Source organism: Nuphar pumila, chromosome 1, assembly GCF_984573655.1.
Source record: "Nuphar pumila chromosome 1, dmNupPumi1.hap1.1, whole genome shotgun sequence".
NCBI classification, from domain to species: Eukaryota; Viridiplantae; Streptophyta; class Magnoliopsida; order Nymphaeales; family Nymphaeaceae; genus Nuphar; species Nuphar pumila.
This window is the reverse complement of record NC_143249.1, coordinates 26,191,861-26,208,468: the sequence shown is the minus strand read 5'-3', so window position 1 is coordinate 26,208,468 and position 16,608 is coordinate 26,191,861. Positions and strand designations below refer to the sequence as shown.

General features: G+C 41.3%; 1 protein-coding gene across 1 annotated transcript; it reads left to right on the top strand.

The window, feature by feature from the left end:
* The first annotated feature begins 3,484 nt into the window (after nt 1-3,484).
* Nucleotides 3,485-16,452, top strand: LOC149848445 (protein STICHEL-like). Its single transcript, XM_089995474.1, has 6 exons — nt 3,485-5,910; nt 5,993-6,212; nt 13,275-13,853; nt 14,952-15,708; nt 16,039-16,111; nt 16,242-16,452. Exons 1-6 carry the CDS (start codon nt 3,874-3,876, stop codon nt 16,320-16,322), a joined length of 3,747 nt encoding a protein of 1,248 aa, XP_089851600.1. The 5' UTR covers nt 3,485-3,873; the 3' UTR covers nt 16,323-16,452.
* The last annotated feature ends 156 nt before the right edge of the window (nt 16,453-16,608 follow it).

The window sequence follows — 16,608 nt, the reverse complement described above, 5'->3', positions numbered from 1 at the left end:
GGGAGGGAGCAATACAGGGAAAAGAGAAAGAGGGATGGGATTAGGGATTTACGGGACATTTAGCGACGGCTTAGCGACGGAAAAATTCCGTCGCTAAGCCGTCGCGAAACCAAAATACCAAAAAAGCGACGGAATATATTCTGTCGCTACTCCGTCGCTAATTAGCGACGGATTAGCGACGACAGAGTTCCCTCTCTAAATCCGTCGCTAAAATGGTGTTCTTGTAATAAAAAGTAGCGACAAAAACATGCAGTCGCTAATCCGTCGCTAAGTAGCGACAGATTAGCGATAAAAGTCGTTTCCTCGCTAATCCGTCGCAAATTAGCGACAGATTCTATCTCTAGCTAATCTGTCGCTAAGTAGCGACGGGAAAAATCCGTCGCTAAAATGGTGTTCTTGTAATAAAAAGTAGCGACAAAAACATGCAGTCGCTAATCCGTCGCTAAGTAGCGACAGATTAGCGATAAAAGTCGTTTCCTCGCTAATCCGTCGCAAATTAGCGACAGATTCTATCTCTAGCTAATCTGTCGCTAAGTAGCGACGGGAAAAATCCGTCGCTAATTTCCGTCGCTAATTAACAATTTTCTTGTAGTGTATCGAGGTTCATAAATTTTCTGTAGGACTATTTCTCAACCAACACCGTTATGCATATGATTTATTGGAAAGAGCTCAAATGTATTTTGCACGGCCAGTTCATACACCAATGGCTCTCAATCTTAAACATGGTTCAAACGAGGATAAGATGTTTTCAGATCCTATATTTTATAAAAGTTTAGTTGAAGGCCGGCAGTATCTCACCATTACTCGTCCAGATGTCTCATACGGTGTTAATTATGTTTGGCAATTCATGCAAAATTCTACCAACTTTCATTTTCAAATGATAGAAATGATTTTAAGATACGTTCACGATACAATTGACTTGGGAACTCGATTTTTAGCTAAATCCAGTCTTGATTTGTATGTCTTTTCTAATGCTAACTTGGGCTGGATCTCCACTCGTCCACTCACCTGTCACTCTACAACTAGGTTATGTACTTTTCTTGGGACGGACTGCATTTCTTGGAGTTCAAAAAGCAACTCATGATAGCTCAATCAAGTGCTGAGGCCGAATATCGGGCCATGGCGTATGCAACCACTGAACTTACATGGATAAACTTCATACTCAAAGACATCTATCTACACAACCCATCAGTATTATTCTGTGATGATATGTCTGCACTTCATACAATGATTAAACCTATATTTCACACAAAGATGAAATATGTGGAAATAAACTATCACTTTGTCAGGATCAGGAAAAAGGCTGTTGTTGGTGCTCTTATTACCAAATACGTTTCAACTGGCAGACATTTTTACTAAGGTTTGACCACAGAGACAAATTGATGTGCTAAGAATCAAATTAGGCTTATGAAATTCATCCAAGCCTATTTTGAGGGGGAATGATAGAAAGAATATCAAATCCAATGAAGGAACCAAGTCCAAGATCGAAGATGGATCCAGCTCAGAGGAAACTACATCAAGCGATCTAAATGTTGTCTTATGGCCAACCAAATGATCCAACTAAAGACTTATCATCAAAAGGGTCAACCAACACATTTGAAGGTGATCCAGCTAAAGCTCTATCTAGAGACATATCATCAAGAGGATCAACTACCACATCTGAAGGGTTATCTTAAACAGGATCAAGCAGATCTTATCACCATTAACCACCTAATGTGATGAGGAAAAAATGTGAGGAGATGTCTTGCACTAATGTAGGAGCAGATAAAAGTAAAAAACTCCAAACCCCTCTTACTGTTTCAAATGGTTATAAATAAACTTTTATGGGCTCTATCTCCAAATCATTGAGAGATAGAGACAAAGCTCTTACCATGGATGTAGGCGAATCCCACCGAACCACATATACTGTGTGCATTAATGTATTTACATTTCTGAGTTTCATCACACCATATCTAAGTGTTTTCAGGGTGATGATGGGTGGTGGTGATGAGAATTTTTCATTTTGTGTCACTTTTCTTACATCTTTCTTTCCTACTTTTAAAAGTGCACCTATGCTGCAGCCAATCTTCAAACCTAGTTTTTGTCTGAAGGAAGTTGGCCTAGCTAGCCAAGTCTATATGAAAATTTCTCTTGGATGATTTTTTCTTTCTTTTGGATTTCTACCATCGCATCCCATTTTCATCTGCCTTGGCCCTCGATGATTTTTTATTTGTCTTTGTTGATCAATTGTTTTGATAACTATGCTCCTCCTCCTACCGCGAGCGAGAAGTGGCTATCTCGAGCAGAGAAATTCCACTGTAGGGAATGCATTAATGGACGGAAGCAGGTCATGGACGGCAGATCGAGTAGACTTGAGGTGGTCTAAAGATTATGGGTTTAACGTTGAATAGTATTAGCAGAAAAGCCAAGATCCGCATTAGAACCATTTCCCATCCTTCTTTTATACACACTAGCATAGTTTAATGGTCCATCCACATGTTTCTATTAATATTTTTATGATAAATGGATGAGCAAGAAATAAAAATATGTATTTAAACCAAATTATACATTTTTTTATTTAGAACATACAAACAAGAAAAGTAGAGCAAATGAAACCTAAAAAAAACTTATGGTACCAACGATTGTCTTTATCTTGTTTACCCACCCATCCAGCAAAAAATAAATAAAAATAACAATAATAAATTTTAGTTACCACGCTAAACTTTACTGCTACCATAGCTGCAGGCATCTGCGTGGGCTAAGATTTTCATCAAAATTTAATGCTGAATTGGTTGCAAGCATCCAATAGTATAACTAATAGAGTACAGAGGGAGGGTGACAGAAAAACACATCCCGTGGTGGAACGTAATGGCACTACGAAAACAAGACCTCCCCTTGCACAGACAATGGTAGAAAAAGGGTGCACACAGGACAGAACGGTCGGTAGCTTCATCAGTGAATACTCGGGGACATTATTACACGTCAGAACAATAAAGTTCAGCTTGGGTGAAAGAATTACTCCCATGGTCGAGATTCTGCAAGTTATGCTTCAAATTAAAATGCTTAGTAAATCTCAAAAACAAAGATATTGAAAAACTTGGGTTTGGGGAGCAAACCATGGGCGTCGTTCCTCTGCTCAAGCCAAAGCTAAGCATAGGCCTCGGGGCAGCCTCGAAGTTTTCCGCTATCCGCACGACGATTGTAAGTATGACAGGCTGAGCCAGAGCGATCAGGTTTTTGTGCCGGGTGCAGTTTCTTCTTGTTATAAAAAAAAAAAAAAAAATTTTACGGTGCCGCTAAAAAGTCAATGGCTCTTCATAAGCTTGGTGTTCCCACCCACGTGCGCGAGTGGAGCTTTTCAACAGCGCCCGGTTTGGGTGGGAGGGAATTTTTGAGTTTTGTTTATTGTCAGAGACGCGCCAACCGGAAACCCCCAATATCCCAAACCCTACAGCCTACCCTCATGTTTTTTTTTTTCTTTGAGAGAAGGAGAGAAAAAGAAAAGGTGGGGGTGAGGGGTGTGTGAGATGTTCTTCATCACTTTCTGAAAATGTCACAATCTGAGTCAGATCTCTCCCTCTGCAGTTTCTTATAAGCTGTATAGGCACCAATCATTAACCAAATGCGTCTCTTTACTCTTCTTCGGTAAGTTTTCTTCTTGAGCTGTAAATCGTCGTGTAACTGCCTGGAGATAACTGCTGGGCCGGTGAGAGGATCCTCTTGTGCTGCTACCAATGCCCAAAAGGAGAAAGATTGGATTCGTTGATGGAATTAATTGGGTCCCCTTTGCGGTTGGGGGCCACCTGACCTCGCTTTCCTTCTTTGCTGCTGCTGCTGCTGCTGCTGAATTTCTATGACGATATTAGTCGGTGGGTGTTGCTCAGGAGCGGCATCATGGTCGAGAGGAGGATGGTCAGGCACTCGGCGGCTGATTCCGGCGAGCTTCGCCTTAAGAAGGAGCTCACGGCCCTCAGAAAGGCTCGATTCCTGCGCGACCCGGAGACGTGTTCCTCCTGGAGGTCCCCACTGAGCACCACCCGCTCCTCCGTCGCCGCTGCCCCCCTGAATCGCTCGCCCGGTGGAGGAGGAGGTTTTAAGACCGGGGTGCCAATCTCTGCCCCTGCGGAGAAGGATGACGATGGGTTATTCGAGCTCGACGATTCGAGCTTGCATCCGACGGCTCCCGGTGGCCGGGATAAATCGGTCTTCCTCTACAATTGGAGGAATCGGTCCAGCGGCAAGGCGAGATGGTTGTTCCCGAACGTTTTGGGTGGTGGCGAGAACAGCCAGATTCACCCAAACAGGGACGACATGCAGGGATCGGTTAATGGCAGCAGCGTCGGAGTAGGCGAAAACAGTTTGAGTGATTCTCTTAGGGAAGAGCCCGCGAATGGCCTCGATTGTGTGGATGAATCCTCGGCCGTGCTGAGGAGATACGGAAGGAAACTACGGGGTGGCGGTACGAGGAATGACCGCTCGAATCAGCACCACCATGGTATTATCGAGCCGGAGCAGCAGCAGCGGGAGCAGGGTCGTTCGGACTACTGCAATTCTGAGGATTTTGGAGTTTCTCTGTACGATTTGGCCCATGAATCCCGTTCACGCCCCGAATCGCCGCTGCTGCACGGCTACTCGGTGGGTTCGGAAGAGCACATCCCCAAGGATGGGAAATGGATCCGTTCGTCCAAGCTCGTGAGGGGCTCCAGGAGAGAGGAATCCTCCTATACCGCATCGACGCGTAACCCCAGTCTGATCAGTTCTTGGGATGGAACCGCTTCCTTCGGCGACGACGAATTGGAGGATTATTTGGACGTGCAGAGTCGACAAGGTTGCGGCATACCCTGTTACTGGTCGAAGAAGATGAGGTACAAGACCTCCCGAGCTCAAGAATGCTACTCTCCCTCCTTCTCCGATGCATTGTGGAGGAGGGGCAATAACATCTTGTGCGCAGGCCAATTTACATGCGCCAAACGCTCGCCTTCGCTCCGCCACAAACCCAAGGCCTCCTCTACCAAGCCTTCACAGGGCTTGCCATTGTTGACCAATGGTTCGTCTGGCGAAACTCTAATCGATGAGCTATCGACCGATTTTGCGGAGACTGATTTGGAGGCATCGAGTCGTCTGGATGGAAGAAGATGGTCCTGTTGCAGGAGCACTGAGCAACGGAGACCGGCATTATTAACCACCGGAGCAGGAGATGCGGTGCCTGACCGAGAAACACCCAGGAGTTTGAGCCAGAAGTATCGGCCGAGATCCTTCGACGAGCTAGTGGGGCTGAAAATTGTCGTTCAATCCCTTGTTAATGCGCTGTCCAGAGGGAGAATAGCACCAATGTACCTCTTTCAAGGCCCTCGAGGAACAGGAAAAACATCAGTGGCGAGAATTTTCGCAGCTGCACTGAATTGTTTGTCCACTGATGATGCAAAGCCTTGTGGCTTTTGCAAGGAATGCACTGAAAATGCTGCCGGAAAAACTGTGAGCACTGTAGAGTTGGATGCCACCAACAGGAAGGCAATAGCTAAAGCGAAGCAACTTCTGGAGGATGTCTCTGCATCTCCGCGATTGTCAAATTACACGGTGGTTCTCATAGAGGAATGCCACATGTTATCCATCAAAACATGGACAGCATTTCTCAATCTGATGGAGGAACTGCCATCACATGTGGTTTTCATATTCATTACCACGGAGCCAGAGAATTTGCCTCGAGCTGTTGCTTCTCGGTGCCAGAGGTATTTCTTTCCCAAGATCAAGGATACGGATATTGTGCGAAGGCTCGAGAGGTTAGCTATGGAAGAAAACTTGGATGTTGAACCAGATGCACTGGATATGATAGCCTTGCATTCCGATGGTTCTCTTCGTGATGCAGAAACGATGCTCGAGCAATTGGGCTTGCTGGGAAAGAAGATCACTCTATCTCTAGTCAATGACTTTGTAAGTTTGATTCACAGATCCTGCCTGTTGGTACGATGATGCTTGATTTCCGTCTGAGTGCTATATTTTCTTTTTCCCGTAGGCTGGCATCGTACCAGATGACAAATTGCTTGATCTTCTTGAATTAGCCATGTCGTCCAATACCTCAGAAACAGTGAAAAGAACAAGAGAGCTGATGGATACAGGTATTGATCCATTGGCTCTCATGTCCCAGTTAGCAGCCCTTATTATGGATATCATCGCAGGAACTGACAGATTAGCGGACTCCAAGTGCAATGGTTCAGTTTTTGATCAACAAAGTTGTAAGTCTCTCTCTCTCTCTCTCTCTCTCTCTCTCTCTCTCTCTCTGAGCATCCTGCTTGTTATGTTGGAGATGATGAATGCGGCTTAGGGGTTTGAGATTAAGTAGATATACATACAAAGAATGGTTTGAAATATTGGTCCCTTGTTTATATTCTTTTGATTAAATGACCCATCTCTTAATCAAACAAATTCCTTGCATACTAACATGGTGAATCAGAATGAAAAGTGTGATGTTAAAAAACATACTCAATGAGGGGGGTTGTTTTCATCAGCATCGAAGGGTAAAATAGTAGGGAATCACAAGAGAGTTGGAATCATTAAAGTTATGCATAAAACAGTGATCTAGTTCTTTTTATTTTGAAAAAGATGAAACCATCTCATGGCCCTTTAGCTAGTGCTGTCCATCCTCTTGGGCTGATATAATTAGATGAAGAATAGAGAATGTGAGAATTGAGGATTTACCTTAGTTCCAGTATGAAGTAATGGTTGGGTTACATCAAGGATCTTGATCTGCTTTAAGCCCTTTCCTATTTGCTATAGTGATGGATGAGCTTATGAGATCAATTCAAGAAAATGTGCCGTGGTGTATGTTGTTTGCTGATGATATTATTTTGATTGATGAGTCTAGAGCTGGGGTTAATGCTAAGTTAGAATTATGGAGACAGACATTGGAAGCAAGAGATTTTAAGTTGAGTAAGAGTAAGACAAAATATATGGATTGTCGGTTTAGTAAGCAACGAAGTAGTGATGGGAGTGTAGTGAAGCTTGGTGAGCAAGAAATACCGGTGGATGATTGTTTCAAATATTTGGGATCTATCATTCAAAAGTACGGAGAAATTGATGGAGATGTAAATCATAGGATAAAGGTTGGGTGGATGAAATGGAAAAGTGCAACTGGAGTGTTCTGCGATCGTAGAATGCCATTGCGGTTGAAGGGAAAGTTTTATAGGACGACTATTAGGCCCACTTTATTATATGGTATGGAATGTTGGGCTGCCAAGAGACATCATATTCAAAAAATGAGTATAGCTGAGATGCGTATGCTTAGATGGATGTGTCTCTTGGCAGCCCAACATTCCATGCCATATAGTAAAGCGGGCCTAATAGTTGTCCTATAAAACTTTCCCTTCAACCGCAATGACATTCTTCGATCGCACAACACTCCAGTTGCACTTTTCCATTTCGTCCACCCAACCTTTATCCTATGATTTACATCTCCATCAATTTCTCCATACTTTTGAATGATAGATCCCAAATATTTGAAACAATCATCCACCAGTATTTCTTGTTCACCAAGCTTCACTACACTCCCATCACTACTTCGTTGCCTATTTGAAAAAAAAACTTTTTAAATGTGATAAAATCTAGCGGTTTGATTTGGTTTTTGAACCAAATCAAATGAAATCTGGAGGGCTGGTTGCATGTTTTTGGAAAGTTTTTATAACTTTTACAAAATTTTGTCTGCAAAAAAATATTGGATTTTTAATAAAAAAGCAAAAATGGGTTGTTTTTGTACTTATATATCACAATAATATATATATATATATATATATATATATATATATATATATATATATATATATATATATATATATATATATATATATTGCTGATATTTTGAAAATATCGCAATTTCTTGCTGATATCTTTGGATCAATTTAAAATGCCAATATTTTTGTAATATTTTCAAAATATTGGCGATATCAGTGACATTGCCATAAATGCACCAAAATATGCAGACTAAAAAAACATATTTTTTCATTGAAAACAAGACCCAAGGGTCGATTCCCACTAAATTAACCATCCTGAACCCATCTGTTCATTTAGATTGAGTAGAAAATCACTTGCATCCTATGTCACACGGACTCGGCTCCAAGGTCGCCGCACCCGCGTCGACACGCACCGACACGGGTGCGGCTCGGACTCGGTCAACCCGACCCTGGCTGCGGTCAACGCACCCAGGGTCATTTTGGTCCATTTTTTTGATTTTTTTTTTTTGAATTTTTTTTTTAAAATTTTCTGGGCTACAGCTGTAAGGAAAAAAACCCATCACAACTAAAAAACCTGTACACTTTCAAGTTTTAAGTACAGAATGGGCACAACTCAAGTTTTTGTGGTTTTTTCCTGCATGAAGAAAGTGAATTATTACAGTGTATGAAGAAAGTGCCCAAAAGTGAATTATTCCTGTATGAAGAAAGTGTACAGAATGCCTTCACAACTCATCACCTGTCCCCTAATGGGCACAACTTTGACCGAGTCTTATATATATATATATATATTATTTTATTTTTAATATATATATAGCCGAGTCCCCGTGTCCAAAATTTTTGAAATTGCGCCGCACCCGTGTCGCACCCGCACCCGCACCCATGTGACATAGCTTGCATCTTGTCATGCCAACTAGATTGTAGGTACAATTGATTCTAGAATATATATATATATATATATATATATATATATATATATATATATATTAGCTTCCATCGAGTGTATGTAACCTCTAGTAGAAACCACTTGTTCATTGACATTTTCTTGATTTTTTGTGGAACAAACCCTATTGATATGAATCATGATCTATAGGGTTTGTTCAGTCAAAAACATGTTTTAGATCATCCGATAATGGTGTATAAGCTGATTTTCAAAGGGCAACAAAATTCAATGGTCTACGATGCGCTAAAATTTCTTTAAGAAAATCATGGTTTTCATGATGAAACCATCTGATACAAAGTGCATGTCCTAATAAATGTACCATGCTGAAGGTATTCATGTGATCAAATTGGTCAAATAAAGCTCACACCTATGAGATTCAGCTGGAGAATACCATGGCGTGTAGCCAATATTTTCCCAATTTATATATACACACACATACACACATAATATCTGTGTGTGTACTGCCATGTCCATGTATACTGATTTCTGAGAACTACCATGTCATACCAAATTTATCCACATTGTGTCCCTTTACCCCGTCCTTGTCTATGTGACACAGTTTTGGAGCTTTTTATTGTTTTTTCATTTTTTCTGGTTCATGAATAGCGTGTTGGGCAAATACTTTATACAATTTGCTGTAATAGGATCTTAGTCTTGGATTTTATTTTGAATTGTTACAAAAATATGGATTCCAGCATCAGCGTGTTAAATATGCATTGATTCACAAATGCAAATAGCTCATAATTTCAAGATTCTTAGACATTTTCACAAACATCTGATCTTGGACATGTTTCAACTCTTAAAAATATTAATGTAAGTGTATGCACGAGAGGCTGATGCTGTTAAAGATTGTTAGTTAGTTAATTCATAGGACATTGATGGGCATTAATGTGAAGAAACAATGTGTTGGAAGACACGTTATCATAAAGGTTTGAGAAAAGATATGATCATCCAAAAATTTTCAAGGGAAAACTGCAAATTGATGTTTTTGATTGTTCATAAGCATCAGGTACAACATAATGCTCCTGCCGCCTGTAAGGCAGTTCTGTTCAAAGTTCTAACTGATGGAGGGTACACATGCTTACTATTTGCTGCTGGTTCTGTAACACCCCAAAATTTTAACTTGTGATTTCGAAAAACATTGATGAAAAACCTTTCAAAGTTTAGGATTTTGACTTTTAAAATTGACAACTGAAGCAATTTAGAAAGGAGTACAAGTTGACAAATTCTGGCCACGCTAGCTATAAAATCACCACCACCCATAAAACAACTACTCAAGGGAAGTGAGGAATAAAACCATAGTTTATTACAAAAATGAGCATTTCTCTCATAATCCAAAAATCTAAAGAAAACCCAAAACACAGAGTCAGGACGTCAGCAAAAAGAAGAAAATCTCGAGCCAACTTGCATTGTGTCATCGGTCGTCTATAAAGTCCTACTCGTCACCTGCCCATGAAATGGGTCGGTTTCATAACAAACTGGTAGGTGCACGAATAGACAATGTAAAATAAATAAAGTAGGACATTCATAAAATAAGTAATTTATTTCATTAAAAGTAATAATTAAAATGCGTAATTGAAATACGAGAAAGTAAATCTATTCTAGCATAAGCAACATATGCAAAGAACTACTGTACTGAAAGAGATATTCATCACAAGATATAAGCAACATATGCAAAGAAGTACTATACTGAAAGAGATATTCATCACAAGATATAAGCAACATCGTAAGCAGTATGAATCTCATTAATCTACAACTATTGTGAACATGATATTCTTTAAGTTCTGATATTAACTGACCTGTGGGTACGCATAGACGCGAAACGTAGAAACAACTGAAACCGATCCGAGGGTTTATTATATCAAATATTTTTTATTAACCCGGATGGTTGACTGAGTCCGTTCCTAAGGGGACGGTCAGTGACCGAGAGAGTAAATCCCCAAAGACATTCGTGGCCCATGGATGCATCCAACTTCTGCAGAAGTACCTAGGAGCTACCGCTTAGGATAATTTATGGTAGTCCCACTTTTCCTAACTTCGATGACTGGAAAAATTGAGTCTTTTGCCCGTGGGGTGGTTATTAACAACCTATCCATCGAAGTTTTTGTATCATCCATCATCTCCCGTGATAAACCGTGAGAGTCGAATAGGCATGACGATGGTTTCTTAACTGTCGCCCCATTCCACATGCTCTGGTTTGCTAGACCTACTTGAGCCTCTTGCCTGTTAAGGCGAGTTGTCACCATTTATGTGATCTCAACATTGTGCTATATGCACGCTTCGAGGTTGCCACAATCTCATCATCCAAACGTCGCAACACCAGCGTGACGTACTTGTCTAAAGGTATGGTTACGATAAGAGGGTAACATTTAATATGTTGCAATTCATTTAGTTCAAACTTGACATGCATTGCTCTTTGAGCGTTTGGCCTATGGAGGCGAACATCATTATATTTATTTATTTCAACAAAGTACTCTTTGTACAACTCGAGGTGCTCAACGACCTCTCATACTACTCATCGTAGTGTACATACCGTACCTGTCTAACGGACCAGCTTTGATGGTAGATCATGAGTTTCTCGAAGGATAACCCAATACTATCTTTCATAGGATATAGTATAAGTGATTTCAGTTAGCAAGCTTAGTTTGTACGAAACAAGAACACAAGTCTCAGGATCGCCGTGGATCCAAGTATCTCTCCCGAGTAACCGAATCGGGATGCAACAACTTACAGAGAGAACACTAGCTTTAAAAGTAGGCTTTCGTGCTCAAGAAGACCCTCTTTTCGACACTACAGTGTCAGTACTCAATTTCGCACCCCTTTTGAAAGGTGCAAAAAGTTGTACGCACACCTGCACACCCAGCGAGGCTTGCCTGAAGACGGCAAAAGAACAAACATGTACTAGCAAAACTAAGTAACTACGGTGCGACGTCAACAGGAAGCAAGTACAGGAAAGCAGTAACAGGAATTTACTATAGAGCAAGTCTATGTATATAGAATACAAAAAAACATGTAAACTTCAAGAAAATAAAGACACGCATTCACAAGTCATATTTATCTACATATACGCATGCATGAAATATCAATTATTCTATTTCAGAATCATAATACTTTACTTAATTCATCAAAAGTTCTCGTGCAACTTTTCCCTACCTCGGGAGGTTGCGTCGGTGCGAGTGCCTACGAGTGTAGGTGATGTAGGACTCGGGCCGCAGGGCACGAGCGGGATCTATCGCGCGAACTGCAAAGTGTGAACACTTAGTATGCTATAGTCATAATAAAGAACAGAAAGGAGCAGTGGTACAACCACTGTCCGCCCATCAACAAATAACAAAGGGGCAGGGACGTAGTTCTCGCTCGCCTGCCTGATTGAAAGCGGTAAAAAGCGGGGCAGGGGTGCAGCCCCTGCCGAAAAAGGCAGTCGGCAGGAGCAAAGCCCCTGCCAGAAAATAACGACATTTGGTAGGGGCTTTGCCCCTACTGGAAAAAGGCAATCGGCAGGGGCTTTGCCCCTGCCGAAAAAAAAAAGACTGTCGACAGGGGGCCTTGCCCCTGCCGGAGAAATGACAGTCGGCGGGGGCAAAGCCCTTGCCGGGAAAGACTGTCTGCAGGGGCCCTGCCCTGTTGAAAAACAGTCGCCCTGCCAGAAAAAGGATAGTTGGCCCTGCTTGCTAAAAACTCCGGTGATAGGGGCGAAACCCCTGTCGACCGAACGGAGGTAGCGACTCACCCTGCCTGCCGAAAATCAAGGAGCAGGGGCACGGGCCCCTGTCGATCCTCCAAAACAAGCGACAGAGAGGGAGGGAAGGCACTACAGGGGGCCGCCGGCCTCCTGTCGGCCTTCCGGCAAACACATAAATAGAGGGGGAAGGCATGGCAGAGGCCGCCAGCCTCCTGTTGGCCTTCCGTCGAACACAGAGAGAGGGGGAGAGAAGGAGGGAGGGTGCGTACCTGAGAGAGGGCCGACGGCCCACACAGGGAGCGGGAGAGAGAGGGGGAGAGAAGGAGGGAGGCACAGGCGATGGAAGCCCTCCCTCCCCTCAGCGTGCCTTTAAAGGGGGATCAGGGAGACGAATAGGGAAACCCCAAAGGGGTTTCCTGTTTTTGAAAGAGGGAGCGCAGCTGGGAGGGGGTGGGTGGAAGAGGGTTTAAACGAACCCTCGCCCCCCATAGTTTTTTAACCCTAGCGGCTCTGGATCCGATTTTTTTTTAAGCCGTGGGTTTTACAGGTTCAATGACATGCTTAATATGCTTGCCTTCTCTACATTCCAATATATAAGAGACAGCATATTAAACTTTCACTTCAAATATCATTCATTGGTAACCAACAGCAGTACATCTTCAGTACATTTGATCTGTTAGAAGGCAATTTGAAAATATTAACCATGGGATGTGATGACTGAACGGTTTGAGATGTAGCATCCTAAAACAAATGGATCATGGTCTCATGCCCAACCCTGGTCGTTCACAGAAACAAGAAAGGAAAAAGAAAAAAGAAATCTGCCATAAGTTTACTTCAGAAAAGCAAGTCTTCTTTAGGTCATGGTTGTCACTGCAAAGGTACTAACAAAAAATTACATCGATCTTATGGTTACCTTTCTGACTACTTTTCTTTTGAAATGATCCTCCAGTGACCAAAGTTGAGTTGGAAAGACTAAGGCATGCTCTAAAAGTTTTTTCTGAAGCTGAAAAACAGCTACGTCTCTCAAGTGATCGCTCGACATGGTTCACTGCAGCTTTATTGCAGATTGGCTCTAATCATTATACTTCTCTGGCTCTCACATCAAATAAAACCAAACAAAATACTAAGGATGGTGGTGACAATGCAAGGGAACATGCCAATTTGCCTGCTGAAGAAGCTATTGAGCATAAGATGAATTCAGGTATTGAAAATGGGCAGCAGGAGGCAACATCAATGCCCCTTTCTAGATCAGGAAATGGAGATGCTTCACTGCACGGTATTCCTTTATCTTATAATTCTAAAACAGATGATTATATCAAGTATTATCTGCCAACATGCAGCAGATTGGTGGATGGTACCTCAGCTGCTGCTGAGGAAGAAATTGAGACAAATACTAGCAGGTTTGTATGCATAAACAGATGTGAGCTGGATGAGGTCTGGAGGAGAGTTGTAGAAAGATGTCATTCGAAGACTTTACGGCAGTTGCTATTTACTGATGGAAAGCTGGTGTCAGTTTGTGAAGATAATGGTAAGTTTTGATTGTCATTGGATGTGGATTCTTGTCTACTATTTGCAAAAATATTATGCTTATGTCAAAATTTCCTTTCTAGTTATCATGGATATTCTGTTTTATTCCAATCCACACTACTGTGGTCCACCACAAAGGCCAGGCTTTCTCTGAATTAGTCTTTATCTTGCTGTACAAACCTGGATTGTTGTCTACCCTTTACAAAATATTGTGTTCATGTCAATTTTTTTTTCTACTTTTCATGGATATTTGTGTTTTATTCCAGTTCCCACTTCTGCAGTCCACCAAAGGGACAAGGGATTTTCTGAATTATTCTTTATCTTGCTGTAGAAGGCACAAATTGGACATAGATTTCCATTAGAGATGCAAATTTCAAGGGAGAAATGCTCTCTCTCTCTCTCTCCAAGGAAAGAAAGTTTCCCTTAGGTTTTTTCATATCTGCCAGGATCCTATATAACCTTAAAGGTTTACTCCTCTAGTCTTGACATGGAAATGCTGATTATTTCATGATTATTATATGTTTCTTACACTAGGTATTTATTTACTTTACTGGTGATATATATATATATATATATATATATATATATATATATATATATATATATATATATATATATATATATATATATATATATATATATATATATATTAGTAACTGTGATTGCTTATCTGTTAACTTGTTACTTGGCCAATACTTTTTAATAGTGGATACTCTGTCTTGGAACTGCTGGTTGCTGGCTTTTATGAAGTTCACAATTCATTCGGCTGTGTCATTGTGTACTTTTTCCCATTCCGTTTTCTGTGTTTTCCATAAGTTTAACATTTTTCCTCTGAAACGTGTTCATGGCTAACTAGCATTAGTGCCAGTTTTGTTGTGGAGTGTGCCAGAAAATAGTTTTCTTTTTGTCTTCCATGGAATGGGTTTGAATGCTTCTACCATACCAGTATCCACCTATTACATTTGGACTAGAAGAGTGAATGGACTCTAGAATAGAATAAATGCTGTTGGAAAATGTCTTAAGAAATTATTATTTTCATAATCTTACTTATCCTAACATCGAGTTAAAGCTAACATTATCAGTGTGCTTCTACATGCAGGCACGCTAGTTGCTTCTATAGCATTTAAGCACCAAGATCAGAAAGACAGAGCTGAACGATTTTTGAAAAGCATAACAAATTCAATGGAAATTGTTTTGAGGCACAATGTAAAGGTTACAGTAGGACTTCTATCTCAAATGGCTGATGTATCTTCTAGATTTGCAGATGAGGTGCCAAATACTACCATGGTTAAAGAGACAAAATCAGATCATATCAATGAAAGTGATCACTCTGATCAGCAATTACGGAAGGAAGCGACCATTTGTAACCTGAGTAATCCTGAGGAGACTTTGGAAGACAACATTGATGATTCGTGTGAAGGCTCTTCAGCAATGGAAGAGAACTTCCACAGGTCAAGCTTGCCAGTATTTTCTACAGATGGAAATGGAGGGCCTTTCATCAGAAAATATACTGATCATGAGATTTCTGTTGATGGAGCAGATGTCATTATTGATGAACAGAGGTTAGAATCTGCTTGGTTGCAGGCAGCAGAAAAAGGTACACCAGGAACCATGGATCAGTCAAAGCATATGAGAAATCAAGTAGTCCCACAAGATGATTTCTGTCACAACCAAAACCTAACCACAATGCAACCTGTTACCACCCTTGGATGCCCTGTGGAGGATGTGAACCTTAAAATCCCATCCACAGGGATTGTTGGAAACAGAGGCCAGGACCAAAGTAGGTGTAGGGGTGATCATTATCCACTGTCGCCCAGCTTACTTCACACCAACAGCCGCAAATATGAATCTGACATGTAAGTTAGTCTTGCAATCCATGATGGTCTTGCTTCAAAATAATTTCTCCTTTCACTGCAGCTTTCAGTCAATTGCAATAGCTGGATCGTTGAATCCAACTCTTCAAATCGAGGGGCCTTGGATTTTGATTCAGCCTGAGGTATCTCCCAGGGGAGAAAAAAAGAAACGGATTTTTGAGTTGAGATAATGAGCTTGGGGCCTGTAACATGGACTTGGCGTTATTCTAAGCAATAAAGCTTAGTGCAAGAGGCTGTCAAGTTTGTTTTGTTGCTTCAGTTTTTCAAAATATCATTTGGTTGGTTCTTACTTTGAAGGTTGATGTTTTGTAGGGGGGAATATGAGTCCGGGACAGGTTGCAATGGAATTCTTTGCTGGAAAACCACCAGACCTCGCAAGAAAAAGGTACACAAACTGGGATGTGCTCAAGAGTCATGTATATCCTTAGTTTCAAATTCAATAATATTATTGGAGGCTGCTGAGAATTTCAATTTCCTCAATCTGATTCTCTTTCCTTATGTTACATTTATGACAGGCAAAGCAAGTGAAAACATCTCGGTCTCACGGATGTGGATGGTGTTCATGCGTCAGATGTGGCAGATTAAACAAGACATGATAAGTTTCAGAAGAGGGTCCAATAGGGGTTTGCACAAAAAATTAAGAATTGCATCTATTAAGCGTTGCTTCTTGGAGTCAAGAGATGTATTGATAGGAATGTTCTACCTAATTACAAGATAAATTATCTATCATTTTCATTGGATTTTTTTCCCGGTTACTAGCAGCTTCCATAACAAATCAACCGCTTAACGGCAAGTCACACCTGGATATGGAGTGTATTACAACCAGTGTCTCGTGGAGTAACAGCCCTGAACCCCCTAATGCATTTTTGGGGCAAAGCATCC